The sequence below is a fragment of the Zalophus californianus genome, chromosome 15, assembly GCF_009762305.2.
Source record: "Zalophus californianus isolate mZalCal1 chromosome 15, mZalCal1.pri.v2, whole genome shotgun sequence".
Classification (NCBI taxonomy): domain Eukaryota; kingdom Metazoa; phylum Chordata; class Mammalia; order Carnivora; family Otariidae; genus Zalophus; species Zalophus californianus.
In genome coordinates this window covers 6,758,565-6,773,639 of record NC_045609.1, presented here as the reverse complement: position 1 = coordinate 6,773,639, position 15,075 = coordinate 6,758,565, and the positions used below count along the sequence as shown (strand labels likewise).

General features: G+C 45.7%; 1 protein-coding gene across 3 annotated transcripts in view; it reads left to right on the top strand.

Annotated features, from left to right (window-relative positions):
- The window catches only part of ASAH2 (N-acylsphingosine amidohydrolase 2), a 100,192-nt gene that overhangs the window by 32,636 nt on the left and 52,481 nt on the right, over window positions 1-15,075 (top strand). For all 3 annotated transcript variants that reach the window (XM_035724101.1, XM_035724102.1, XM_035724100.1), the window contains 5 exons: window positions 3,357-3,580; window positions 5,112-5,261; window positions 11,983-12,159; window positions 13,444-13,571; window positions 14,737-14,814. In XM_035724101.1, the coding sequence (XP_035579994.1) occupies window positions 3,357-3,580; window positions 5,112-5,261; window positions 11,983-12,159; window positions 13,444-13,571; window positions 14,737-14,814 (757 nt within the window). The remainder of the gene's footprint in view (window positions 1-3,356; window positions 3,581-5,111; window positions 5,262-11,982; window positions 12,160-13,443; window positions 13,572-14,736; window positions 14,815-15,075) is intronic.

Here is a 15,075-nt window from a genome sequence, read left to right as displayed (position 1 = left end):
GTCTGGTATAAAGATGGCCACCCCAGCTTTCTTTTGGTGGCCATTAGCATGGTAAATGGTTTTCCACCCCCTCACTTTCAATCTGGGGGTGTCTTTGGGTCTAAAATGAGTCTCTTGCAGACAGCATATCGATGGGTCTTGTTTTTTTATCCAATCTGATAGCCTGTGTCTTCTGATTGGGGCATTTAGCCCATTTGCATTCAGGGTAACTACTGAAAGATAGGAATTTAGTGCCATTGTATTGCCTGTAAGGTGACTGTTACTCTATATTGTCTGTATTCCTTTCTGATCCATGCTGCTTTTAGGCTCTCTCTTTGCTTAGAGGACCCCTTTCAATAGTTCTTGGAGGGCTGGTTTCGTGTTTGCAAATTCCTTTCATTTTGGTTTGTCCTGGAAGCTTTTGATCTCTGCTTCTATTTTCAGTGACAGCCTAGCTGGATATAGTATTCTTGGCTGCATATTTTTCTCGTTTAGTGCTCTGAAGATATCCTGCCAGTCCTTTCTGGCCTGTCAGGTCTCTGTGGATAGGTCTGTTGCCAATCTAATGTTTCTACCATTTCAGGTTACATATCTCTTCTCCTGAGCTGCTTTCAGGATTTTCTCTTTGCCTCTGAGACTCGTAAGTTTTACCATTAGAAGTCGGGGTGTTGACCTATTTTTATTGATTTTGAGAGGGGTTCTCTGTGCCTCCTGGATTTTGATGCCCGTTTCCTTCCCCACATTAGGGAAGTTCTCTGCTATAATTTGCTCCAATATACCTTCTGCCCCTCTCTCTCTTTCTTCTTCTTCTGGGATCCCAATTATTCTAATGTTGTTTCATGTTATCGTATCGCTTATCTCTCGAATTCTGCCCTCGTGATCCTGTAGTTGTTTATCTCTCTTTTTCTCAGCTTCTTTTTTTTCCATCATTTGGTCTTCTATATCGCTAATTCTCTCTTCTGCCTCATTTATCCTAGCAGTTAGTGCCCCCATTTTGGATTGCACCTCATTAATAGCCTTTTTGATTTCGACTTGGTTAGGTTTTAGTTCTTTTATTTCTCCAGAAAGGGTTTCTCTAATAACTTCCCTGCTTTTTTCAAGCCCAGCTAGTATCTTTAAAGTCATGATTCTGAACTCTAGGTCCGACATCATACTAATGTCCATATTGAGTAGGTCCCTGGCAGAAGGTACTACCTCTGGTTCTTTTTGTTGAGGTGATTTTTTTCATCTTGTCATTTTGTCCAGAGGAGAATAGAGGAATGAGAGAACAAAATGCTAACAGCTTAACAACGTCCCCAGAAAATATACTCTAATCAAATCAGAAAAGTCCTGAAACCAGGGGAAAAGAAAGGGAAAGAAAGAAAAAAGAAAGAGAGAGAGAGCAAAAACGAAAAAGATAAAAACAGAACAAAACAAGAAATAAAACAGAATATGATCACATATGATCAGGCTGGTGCATAGATCAGTGCCACACACTAGATTTTGGGTGTATTTTGGTCTATTATAAGAAAGTGCCTCCTAAAATTTTAAAGAAAGAAAGACTTATATATGTACAAAATAGAGGTTGATATGATGAAGGGATGGAATACGACTGTAAAGATGAATATTATAAAAAAATTTAAAAAAGGAATTGATAAGAAGATGTTTGAAAAAAGAAAGAAGAGGATTAAAAAAAGGGAAAGAAAGAAAGAAAAAAAGTTGGGGGGGGAGAGAATGTGATCAGGCAGGAGACTAGAACAAAGCCATACACTAGAGATTTAGGGTATATTTTGATCTGTTAGAAGAAACTGTATCTCAAAATTTTAAAGAGAGAACAACTTATATATATATCTGCCAAAAATAAGGGTAACTACTATAAAGGGATAGAATATGACTCTATAAATGAAAAATAAAAATGTTTTTTTAAAAAAAGGGATTGATAAGATATTGGTTGAAAAGGGAAAAAAGAAAAATAAAAAAAAACAGTTAAAAAAATTAACTTTGGAAGACTAATGAATCATGGTAAAAAAGCCAAGAATTCTATGTGCAGTATTCCCCTAGCGCTGGAATTCTCCCGTCCTCCTTGATCGGTAAACTTGGTCTTGGCTTGCTGGCTGTTCCTGCTGATCTTCTGGGGGAGGGGCCTGTTGCCGTGGTTCCCAAATGTCTTTGCCGGAGGCGGAATTGCCCCGCCCTTGTCGGTCCGGGCTAAGGAAGCTGCTCGGGTTTGCTCTCAGGAGCTTTTGTTCCCTGTAAGCTCTCGGCACAGCTTTGGAGGACCAGGGTGAAAATGGTGGCCTCCCAATCTCCGCCCGGAGGAGCTGAGAACTCGGGGCCCCGCTCCTCAGTGCGCCCCTAGAGAAAAGCAGTCACTCCCGTGTCCCCGGTCTCCGGCCGCACTCCGTGCTCACCCAGCCTGTGACCGAGCGTTTCTATGTCTGGCACCCGACCCCGTGTGGCGTCCCCAAACCCAGCAGATCCCTGTGGTGCGCTCCCGCACCGCTCCTCCCGGGGGAGGAAGGGGAGTCTCCCCGGCTCTGCCGCTTGTTGGGTCCCTGCTGGGGGAGCCGTGCCCCGACTGGGCCGCGGATCACAGTTTATGGCCACCCCGAGCTGAGAGCCCGCGCCTCGGCTCCGTCTCTGCAGCCGGCTTCCCCGCTCCGATCCCTGGGAGCTCTGCCGCACTCAGGCACCCCCGGTCTTTCTGTGACCCCGAGGGTCCTGAGACCACACTGTCCTGCGAGGGTTCCACCCCCCGCTTAGCCACTGCAGCGACGTCCCTCCGCGGAGCCGGCTTCTAAAAGTTCCGATTTTGTGCTCCGCGGCTCTAGCACTTGCCAGAAGTGGCCGACGGAGGGCCCCTCCCCCGCCGTCTATCCTCCCTAATATCGCCTCGGATTCACTTCTCCACACGTCCTACCTTCCAGAAAGTGGTCACTTCTCTGTTCAGAGAGTAGTTACTATTCTTTTCTTCGATCTCCTGTTGAGTTCGTACATGTTGAGAATGGTTTGATCCCTATCCAGCTGAATTCCTGAGACCAGACGAAATCCAGGTCTCCTACTCCTCCGCCATCTTGCTCCGCCCCCCAAAGATTTTATTTATTTGAGAGAGATCATGAGCAGGGTGGGCATAAAGGCAGAGGGAAAGGGAGAAGCAGACTCCCTACTGAGCTGGGAACAGGACACTGGACTCCATCCCAGGACCCTGGGATCATGACCTGAGCTGAAGGCAGACACTTAACCAACTGAGCCACCCAGGTGCTCCTTTACCATATATTTTAAATATAAGAGAATATATAAAGATTTTTCCTTAGGAACCCGAATCTGTGTGTTCTAATTGATGCCAACAAATAAGTGGACTGGAATGTTGTTCCTTAAATATTTTATTCTGTTTTTAGATTCCGGTTTTCCGGCCACCCAGAGCTCCCCGACCACCCAGAGCTCCCCAACCATCCTGGGATCCACAGCCAGTCAAGGCTTGACAATCACCAGTGGCTCTAGAACCACCCAGGCACCTCCCGTGATTACTACTCCAGACCCTCCTCTGTTTCAGAACTTTAGTGGCTACCATATTGGTGTTGGGCGAGCTGACTGCACAGGACAAGTAGCAGATATCAACTTGGTAGGTAAATCATGGGCTCCTTGGGGGAGAATGAAGCAAGTATTGTTATTACTCGCATCCTACACTTATTCCCGACTATTACATCATCATCATTTTCTTCTTCTTCTCCTTGTTCTTCTCACTTTTTCAATTGATTTCACTGCTGTCTAACACTATGATTATTGTACTATAAAGAGGGACCATGTGTTCAACTGCAACTCCTTTGTAAAGCCAAATGACCATTTTTTATGAATGGAAGTGGCAGGGCTGGCAACCTCACAGACCACAGGGTCCCATAAATGACAGAAGCAGGCCAGTGTAAGCTGATAATTGTCTAGTGAATCCTCAGTTTGGGGGGCAGTGGGAAGTGGGAGGTATAACTGGAAAGTGCACGGCGTTAGCAATTATTGCCATGTAGGGCTGTCCTATCTTAAAGTTTTTTCAAGAGAAGCTGGAACATCTCTGGATCAGAGACCTGAGGATCTAAATCTCTCAGTTGGAAAATATAGGCAACTCTAGTTAAAACTGGAAACCTAGCATGGGCCAACATGGTGTCGGCCAGGGAGAAGGCTTCTGTGGGTCCGGTGTGGCCTATTAGATGCGGGCATGCAACCTCCTGGTTGTGATGGTGGATGTGTTCATTCATATCCACCCTTCTCTAGGAAGCTAGAATGTGAGGTTGTTTGATGCGATTTTCTCCTTCCTACCAAATAATCTTTAGAGTCTAGGAGTTATTCTCTACTGTCTGTTCTGAGAAGTAGCTCTGGAAAGCGAACCCTAAGTGAACACTCCTATGAGGGGTAAAGCAAGCAGTAGAAGGGGCATTCTGAAGACTTCATGGGTAGACTTTATGACAAGGTGACAAGGGGGATTGTGATAGGTACATTTGGCCTGACTTAGCTGAGGGACGGTCAACAAGGTAAAAGTCAGCATGAGGTGCCCTCAGTAGAGACTATTGAATCATAAAGAAACCCTTTTCTTTTCTTTTCTTTTCTTTTCTTTTCTTTTCTTTTCTTCTATTTTGTTTTGTTTTGTTATGTTTTGTTATGTTATGTTAGTCACCATACAGTACATCATTAGTTTTCATTTTCTTCAGAAAAAGAAAGAAAGAACATTACACACCAAACAACCAAAGGGAGGGAGCCTTCAGTCTTTAGGATGTTCTGGGAATGTGGGATGATGGTAAGGGAAGTACTTCCTTCAGTAGCACCTCGGGCAGGAGGAAAGAACAGAAACCCCTGGAAGGTCTGTGACATGGTAACAAAGTTCCAGAGCCAAGCCAACGTTTTCCTTGCCCATAGGCCTGTGAATGGCTCCTGCCAAACTGAGAGCTACTCTGCATTTTTCCACACAGAAGTGTAAAGTCTCTTTTCTGATGTTGGCTTTCTTCTTGAAAACACATATTATTATCCCACGCAGGGCCACAGTGTCCCATGGATTGTGTTTTCCCTCACCTTTCCTACGTGGTCTCTTCTTGTGTGGTTGTACCCGGTTCTGGTGGCGGGGGAGGGAGGCAGAGTGGCTCTGACTCTCTCTCTCTCTTCCTCCCTAGATGGGCTACAGTAAGACTGGCCAGAATGCACAGGGCATTCTCACAAGGCTGTACAGTCGTGCTTTCATCATGGCGGAGCCCGATGGGTCAAATCGAGTGGTGTTTGTCAGCGTCGACATAGGCATGGTATCCCAACGACTTAGGCTTGAGGTAAGTGGCTGAGGTGACAAGGAAATGACATGATTTAAAAGAAAAGGTCTGGGAGTGAATGTGACAGTAACTAAGCCCTTCTGGCTTCTCATCCAGTGAGTTTCTACTGCCCTCCAAATTATAAGCTCTTGACAAGCCTTCAGATAATTGGCTAGCAAGTAATTCCAGTCTTGGTCACCTTGATCATACTTGCTCTCAATTCTGCTGATGGCTCATTGTCATTGTTACTGTTAATGTGTTTTGCAAGCTTATTATGTTTGAGGCAACCTTCACATCCATTCTCTTATTTAATCCTCCTTGTTAGAAGTCTGAGAGCTCCGACTACTCACTAATCCCTCAAGTTTTTAGACAGTTGAGGTGCAAGGAGCCAGATGAGAAGTAAAACACAACATCGAAATGAGGTTGGCTATAAATGGCTGAAGTTGGGTGAGAGGGAGATGGGGGTCTCATTATACTATTCTGATTATTTTTGTATGTGTTTGAAAATTTCCATAATAAAGTTTAAAGAGAATACAATGTTACTTACTCTTTAAGCTCTATTGTAGGCCACGGCGGGCTCTTCTGTGATTTTCCCCAAATTGAGACCATGTTACCCCCTCTGTGGGGAAGGTTGGGTTTAGCAGAAGGGAGCCCATGTGTCCTCGGCAGGCAGCAGTAAGATGCACAGAGAGAGAGGGAGGAATACCGTGATGAGCATGGCCTTCCAGGCTTGTCTTTCTAAGCCAGTTTCTTGGACTTGACTGAGTTGTGTTTTCTGCATGGGATCAGGTCACAGAAAGAGAATGTACTCTTTAAACGTCTGCTCACATATTCATGAAGGTGAGGAAGAAGAAAGTCTGGAGCACCCAGGACAGTGACCATTAAATGTCCACTCTTCAGTGTCATGTTCTATCAGCATCTATTAAACACTGTTCCTCCTGTGGTGTGAAGTGGCCAGTGACAGGGATGACAAGGGGTCCTCGAAACATTTTTCCAGCGTCACTCCCCAAGAGGGGAGTGGAAGCCTCCCCCATCTCTGGACCCCGAAGGAGCAAGGGATTACATGTTCTCCCCACTCCTACACTTACAACAAAACTGAGGTGGGTTTGTTGTTATCCGCACTTGATGGATAAGATAATGGAGTCTTAGAAAAGGTGAGGAACTTTCCCAAATTCACACAGTTAGCAAATGGTAGAGCTGGGTCCTGAACACACGTATGCCTGATACCAGAGCCCACATTCTTAAAAGTGACACGATTCTATTACCGTGGAGGGAAAAATGCATTGACCACCTATTTTTTCCATGGTACTTTGCTGGTCACTTCAGGAGGCACATAAACAAGTGAGTCGTAATCCACATTTCCTATGAGCTCACTACTCAGCTGGGGAGAGGAGGAAGGGCTGTAACAGAAGAACACAGTAACTCTAATTCACTGGAGTAAAGTACGGTGGTGTGTTGGTTATCTATTACCGAGTAACAAATAGCCCCAGAATACAGTGGCGTAAAACAGTAAACATCATCTCACATTCTGTTGGTCAGGAAATCAGGACTGGCTTAGCCGGGTGGTTCCGGCTTAGGGTGTCTTGAAATCAAGCTGTTGGCAGAGGCTGCAGTCATTGGAAGACTTGATTAATCCACTTCCAAGATGATTCACTTGTGCGGCTGCTGACGGAAGGCCTCCATTCCCTGCTTTCCATATCTCCGCGGCCCCAAACAGCTGCTCTCCCCAGAGTTAGTGACTCAAGAGAAAGCAAGGGAGAAGCCATGGTGCCTCTCCGAACCCGGCTCAGAAGTTGCACTTCTAGCCCACTCTGTCCATTGGAAGCGAGTCACCAAGTCCAGTTCACACCCAGGGATGGGAAAGTAAAGCATGCCCTCTGAAAGGGAGGGCTAGCGAGGAACCTGTGGGCACCGAGTGGTTTAAAACCACCACCACAAGGGGACTGCAAAGTCGGGAATAATTTCATAGCGGGTGTGACATTCCAACGGGCAGAAGTTTGTTTTCTTTCAATCCCGGCATAGGTAACGGTATACTTATATTATCATCAGGACTAAAATACACTGATTCAGCAAATCTCTCCATGACTCGGTGCTCATCATGATGAGTGTGCTCTTCATCCCCTTCACTAGTTTCGCCCCTGCCCCTCTGGTGACCCTCTGTTTGGTGTCTATAGTTAGGAGTCTGTCTTTTTCTTCTCTGTGTTCATTTGTTTCGTTTCTTAAACTCCGTCTATGGGTGAGATCATAGGGTATCCGTCTTTCTCTGACTGACTGACTTCACTGAGCATTATACTCTCTAGATCCATCCGTGTTGTTGCACATGGCAAGATTGCATTTTCTTATGGCTGGGTAATATTCCATTATATATGTATAATGGGATCATAGAAATATAACGGAATATATGGTGTATATATATGCACACACATAATGGTGTATTATATACATGTATATAATAGAATATTACATATTTCTATACACCACATCCTCTTTATCTGAATGGGAAGAATTTTAAATGGTTAACATGGGGAGAGAGAGCTATCAAACGGAGGAGGTGGTGTGACCACAAGGAGACACAAGGGAGGAATGTAGACTGTCCTTTGACGGGACAGGGATTCGTGCTATTAGGACACATAGCACGTGGGCATGTAATTGGGAGTACACCTGGGAGGTATGTTGGTCATAACTGTAGAGGGCCTGGGATGCCAGTTTACTTTTACTTCTGTAAGTGATGGGGGTTCTCTGAAAACCTTTGAGTGGAGGAGTAATACAAACCCAATTTTGCTTTAGGATGATTAATCAGTGATGTTTGATGCAAGACTGAGGCTGGAGGTGAGGACCCAAATTGGCAGCTTTGTTAAATTAATGTCAAGGCTCTACCGGTGAGGGTCGGGTTGGGAAAACGGTACTCACACCCGGTATTTCAAACAGAGGAGATTTAATACACGGAAATTTCACAATGCGTTGGAAGGCTGAATGAACTAGAAAGGGAAACTAGGGGGGTAGGAAGGATTTCAACTTTGCCTGGAACTTTCTCCTATGCCACGTGAGCCTGGCACAAAGGTCTTAAAGCAATGGGGTGGCAGCGAGACTACCTGGTAGTAGGATGTCACGTTAAATGCTAATGAGATTTGGCAATGAATAGAAATAGGAGCTAACGCTTGCATGGTTCCCACGATGAGTCACACACTAATTGCCTCATCTATATTAATGGATTTAATCCTCCAAACAACTGAAGGAGGAAGGTGCTATTATTATGTCATTTGACGGATTGGGAAGGTGAGTTGCAGGGGATCGAGTCACTTGTGCATGGCTAGCCAGCCAGGAAGCGCCTGGGCTGGGTGTACACAACAGGCATCTGGGTGCCGGCACCTACGCTCACTACCACTACGCTTACTACTCTCCCAGAGCATCAGCCATGCTTCTGATGGGGGAAATGGTGGGGTCATGAGAAGAAATGGGAGAGTCAAAGGTGAACTTTGGGGGTGGAGTGTGGAGGGGAGAGAGGATTAATGTGCTGGTCTGCAGAGGCTGTGAAGTCAACAGGCCACTGTTTCTCCATCTCTTCCTATTTTCACTTCCCTGTGCGATCTGAGACCCAGCGGGAAGGCCTTTAAGTGAACCCACTTTCCTATCCCGGGTCAATCCAAGAGAAGGTGCGAAAAATAAATGTAGCTAAACAGGTGTTCTTATGCTTCTTTAGAACACCTGGTTTTAGGCAGCTTCTCAGTCTCAGCTTTAAGGATTGATGAAATTTCCAGCATGGAATGAAGATTCGGGAAGATCTCTGAGCAGTGAGGCAGGACAGGAGAACAGAGCGGCTTTGCAGCTCTTTCCATGGCAGGTTCTCAGGTGCATCAGTAAGGGGAACTGGGAACTCAGAGGGGTGAGTTGTAGACATTCAGCTCTGCTCACTAGACATTCAGGTAACTTCTTCACTCTGTTCCAACACTCTCCTCTCATGATGTAGGGAACACGCTAATTATAATGGCTAGTCGCAGGCATTGTCCTTAGACGACTGAGTTTTTCCTTCCTTCTTCTTGAAGTCCCATGTGTCAGACTTCACGTTGGAGAGCGTAGTTTAGGATACGATATCTGTTAGGAGACGATATCGTAGTTTAGGAAACAAAACATGGGAGCTGTAATTCCTACCTATTTAAGGACTTGATTCTTGAGTAAACCCAAAGAAGTATGCTGAATTCTAAAATCCTAACATCATAGTTCTCTGGGAATAAAAATGAGGGTAGGGCCAGGGGACCTCTAAAGTTGACTGGAAGTTCTTTTTTTTCCCCACTACCTTCTTGTCTTGGTGACACAACTGTGGGAACATTAGCTTTTGACGGAGCTTTGAGTTGAGTTTTGGGGTATCCCTTCAGTGATCATTGTCCCTGCTCCTTAACAGAGGCATCTTCCTCATGAGTGTTGTCATTACTGTGTGGAAGAACGTATAAGAGTGATGAAGCATGTGGGCTGGAGTTGGGTCACACAGAAGCAACACGGAAACTTCTTGGGATGGAGAATGTGGGCTACTTGGTCAGAGGGTGTTAGTCTGGTCATGTCCTATTTCCTTTCCACATTTGCCTGGCTTCAAAGGATTGCGTACACAGGCGTGGTAACCTAGCAATCGTGTTTGGGGCATGGATTGGTTAACAAGGCAAGATGGTTTGTAAGAGTCTTCCCCATTCAATGGCCACACGAGTAGATGAGGGTGGTATACCTCTTCACCTAAAATAGAAGAGGTTGAAATGGATGTATTTATGTGTGTTGGGCATATGGTACATAAGTCCCTGCTACTCCCTTATGTATCAGGGATGTGTTGGAACTGGCTTGGACCAGCTCATGAGGGCTGATTGTTCAATGTTCAGGAGCTTTGTGAGCTCATTGTTAGATTTTGGTAGCTTGAAATTGACTGTGGTAGAAGTATTTACACCCTAGAAACTGGCAAACAATTCAAACGGCGGGCTTTGGTTTCCGTGTGCATGACAGTTTATCAGCGTACCGCTGCGTGTGCTATACTCAAGGTAGACGGTGTTGCTAATCAGAAAAGGCCCTCTTTTTTTGCTAAGCCCAGATTTGGATTCAGAATCCTTCTCAACACCCTGCATCTGAGAGCAACTACCAATAAATAGGACTGGGTACGTAAGTGGTCTTGGGCATATGGCCATCCCTGCCATAATGAGCTTTCATCATCGTGCCCGGTGATAGTATCCTTCACCAAGGAAGGTTGCTTTGCATTTGACACTTTTTTTTTTTTTTAAGATTTATTTATTTATTTGAGAGAGAGCGAGCCAGCAGATTATCTTCAAGCAGGCTCCCTGCTGAACTTGGAGCCAGACACGGGGCTCAATCCCAGGACCCTGAGATCATGACCTGAGCCAAAACCAAGAGTCACCCCGTGAGATCATTTTAATGATTTTTGGCATAAAAAAAGCCAAAACATCTTTCCCAAGGGAGCCACAATAATACCAAATTTCAGATTGAAGCTGATTAAAGCAGAATCAGAAATAGGTGCTCGGCACCATTCGGCATTTCTCCCTGTCATTTTCTCGACGTCTCTGTGCCCCACCAGCACACGTATCATGCATGATGAGATGTTCACGGACTGATGACACGGACAGTGAACACTCCCCGGGTCTCTGTGTGTGCCTGATCTCTTGCTCCGCAGCAAGTCATCTGGAAAACTCAGGGGCTTAAAGCAAAGCTCGGCCTGTCCTTTCTGAGGCTCAGGAATCCCAGGGGCGGGGGCGGGCTGGGTGATTCTGATTGAGGTGAGAACAGCGACCACACACCCTCCCTGCTGCGCCATGAGGTTGGAATCATGTGCTGGCTGGTTGGAAGGCTTGCCCAAGGTAAAGGGTCTATGACGCCTGAGGTGACTCATCCACTGTGCTCGTTTCCACACGGGCATCCCCACAGGGCTGCTGGGGTGTCCTTAGGTCACGGCGGCTGGCTTCCCCCAGACCAGTAAGTGTGATGCTATGTGTCAGGCAGTGTCAAGTTCTTCATTCTGGGCTGCGAGGAAATAAAGAGACCTTTACATATTCTGTTCACTGCCCCTGGGATGCTTTTCCCCGTATATTGCATGACCAGCTTGAGCTCTTCATTTTAAGCCTCTGATGAAAGGTAACATCTTGGAGAAGATGTTTTCCTCCCTGACACCCACCACTATCTTTTTCCCTACCCAGAAACATTTTTTCTTCACAGCGTTCACCCCTGCATGATATAATAAAACATTACACACTCATTTGTTTGTTTATTTCTCCCCCACTAGAAAAAAAGCTTCATCAGGGTAGGAACCTCACATATTCCTAGTGCTTAGACCAGTGCCCAGGCGCTAATACTCCGTGTGGGATAATGAATCGGAAAGCGTACTCGTTCTATAGAGCCACGGATCTGGGTGTGGCTCTGCTATTTATTAGACCAGTGGGCGCATTCTTTATCTTCTGCATGCTCTCAGCTAGAAGATTGAAAATACCTACCTCTTGGGGTTGTTATAAAGATTTTAAAATAACATAAGGCACGTAATACCTAACCCTGTGCTCGCACCTAGCGAGGATCCATGAAACGTTAGCCTTGGTAGGGACTGTTGGTGCTGATGTTGTTACTATGACAACACCCTCAAGCATGGAGTGAAGGGCGTCATCGATACAGATCGGCGATTAGCCTCACCCGAGCCTTTTCCATAGCGAGTTGCTCTGTTATCCTTTTTAGTTCTAACTTTTTTTTTTTTTCTTTTCTCCCGAAGGTCCTGAACCGACTGCAGAGTAAATACGGCTCCCTGTACAGAAGAGACAACATCATCCTGAGCGGCACTCACACTCACTCGGGACCAGCGGGATTTTTCCAGTATACCGTATTTGTCATCGCCAGTGAAGGGTTTAGCAATCGAACTTTTGAATACATGGTCACTGGCATCGTGAAGGTAGGCACAGAGCCCCAGATGGAGCTGTTCTTTTCCTCGCCTATAAGTGTTTAGGATCGGTTTGCTGTGATATGGAGACAGTCCTTCTAGGATCTCGGTGTGAGCATCTTCACTCCTTCCTCGCCTCCGTTCCTGACTCCCATGTAGCTTCTGGTCTCCGAGGCACTGACTGATGGAGAGAGGACAGTTCTTTGCAGGAAGCCTCATGCAGTTGTCTAAAGGGACACTTATAAACTTTATAACTGGGAGGGCCCCACATGGTCTGTTCTCTGTGCTAAGTCACTCGAAAAGGAACCCATCAAGGAACCAAAAGTAATTACAAATAATTGCAATCTTGCCTCCTATTTCCCAAGCAGCATGACAGAGGATCCTGCTTCTACACACACCCTCATTGCTCACGTCCTCAATGGTAGCTGCGGACAGCACAGAGCTCCTTCCAGAACCCCAAACCCCCCTCCCATACCTGGCTTGGGTGCCTCTTATTCCTCTCTCCTCATCTCTCAGCTTATTATTTACTCCCACGGGATCCTTTCTGATGTTCTCTTCATGACTTTGCCTTCGATATGTAGTCTCTCTCTGCTTTTTCTCATGAAGCCACTCCCAAGCCCGGCGATCTAGTCGGCAAAGGCAGACATGTCTTTACAACGATGTTTCCCAGACTCTGCCTGGCCATTTATGACTGGCTGCATGAAATCAATTTCACGGGTTGCAATACGCATTGAAAAGACAGAACTAAAGTAAAACAGATTGGAGAATATCATGCTGCCAAACACATAGTAAGGGTGTAGTTCATCTTGTGGACTTTTGTTTTAGGACCCAGACGTCGATGCATATTAAGTTGTGATGAAGAATGTATTGCTTATTGTGGTTTTGAGTTAGACAAGTTCAAAAAACTTTGCCTCAGAGGGTGGGGGGATGGAGTGGGTATGGAGGGGGGGATGCCCTACATGTTAACAAATCCTGGTCCAGTGTTGGGGGAGTCACTCCCAGTTTGGCCACCTGAACCGGAGGACGGTGCCTGACGCAGGGGCCCCCGAACACTCAGGTGCCCAACGGCGTGAGTTTCCCAGTTCACGGCAATTCAGTGTCTCAGCCCCGAGGCCCTCTGTGCACCCTGAGAGTGACCCTGGCTGCGCGGTTCTCCAGCTCTCATCCCCTGGCAGGGGCAGCTTGGAGACAAAGGAAACTGTCCACAGAGCCCTTCTGTTTTTATCGACTAAGTCTGTATCCCACCAGGATTTCTAAATTCACAACTTGCTCGTGCTCTCTCTCTTGAACCCACAGAGCATCGAGATGGCGCACAAAAACATGAAACCAGGCAAAATCTTTATCAACAAAGGAATTGTGGAAGGTGCCCAGATCAACCGAAGCCCCTCTTCTTACCTTCAGAATCCTGAGTCAGAGAGGGCCAGGTGAGGGGGATTATCGGAATCAGACCCTGTGTTTCCTTTAGCCATCAGTGACAAAATCTAAGAACACAGCTGTTCCTCGAGGAACGTGGCAGGATCCTGAAGGAGTATTAAAGCTAAGATAAATGTAAAACATGCTTAGGGTTTAAGAGTGGCAGAAGTCCAAAGTGAGTGTGGGGGCACGCACCATCCCGCCCACAAGTCTGGCCACTTTGCCTGCTTCGGGGGTGAGTTCAAATGGTGGAAGAACTCTCAGCTTTGGAATCACGCACGACTCTGGTCATATCCTAGCTTGATCACTTCCTAGTCGTGTGACCTTCGGTGATTTGCTTGTTCGTAATCTATTGGCTCTCAGCTTCTTCTGTAAAGTGGAGATAAAAATGTGCACCACATGTATTTGTTAAATTAATGAATAGCTCTTTTTATTATGTTATTCAGAAGAAATCATCTCTGTCCAGGAGAATGTGGCAAGAGAAAGGACATAAAAGGTTAAAGAAACTGGAATGAAGAGCAAGAAATAAAATGAGCATAATTGAATGGAACAACTAAGGGAGATAGTTTTTGTTGTTTTTTGTTTGTTTGTTTGTTTGTTTGAAGTGCCAAACCAGGTTTGCCACAGAAGAGAAGCACTTGACTAGTATGGCAGAGTAAGTGAATATCTCAGTTTCAATTTGACCACTTGACATTTTACATTTGTCTCTGTATTTTTTAGTAGATTTCAAAGGAGTTGATTTTTAGAAAACATAATCTGATTTCCTTTGAAAGGACATGAAAGAACCACTTTACGTGGCAGGTCATGAATGGTTTTGATTTTGCATATTCCCTGCTATTTTTAAGAGATTCCATTAAAATTTAATACAAGTAGAAATTTCAAAGGCAAATCTTTTTTTGTAGGAAATACGAATATCGTGTGTATGACATAGAGATGTATATTTCATCTCCAGTTGGCTGGCCTGGTGCCTCTGACTCTGGCAGCATTTGCAGGCCATTTCGTTAGCTGAGGAATGAGGTCCCGGATGTGGTTTGTAAGACGATATAGCATGTCAGGGCACCTCGCTCACGGAAAGGTGTTTTGGTTTTGGTTTTTGGGTCAGCTTCTACTGCTGGTCACACAGGAGGGCCAGGCTCTGACATAGAAGTGACTGAGTTTCTTTGTTTTGCTGACTAGGTATTCTTCAAATACCGACAAAGAAATGGTCGTCCTAAAAATGGAAGATTTGAACGGAGCTGAACTGGGCCTTCTCAGGTACTCTGTTTACTTTGTTTTGTTTTTCATTCTGTTTCTGGATAACTTTCCTGAATCCTGAAGAGGGGGTGATGGGAGAAGAGACTAGAATAGTGGCAGCAGGGACTGAGAATCTGTTGAGTAGTTAAGAGTCCAGACTTGGGACCCAGCCATGGACCCTGGGACAAGGTTCTCAGCCTCCTGGAACCCAGTTCCTCACCTGGAAAACTAGTGATGGAAGCAGAATCGAGGCCACCTCAAGGAAGCAGACGAGGCAAAACT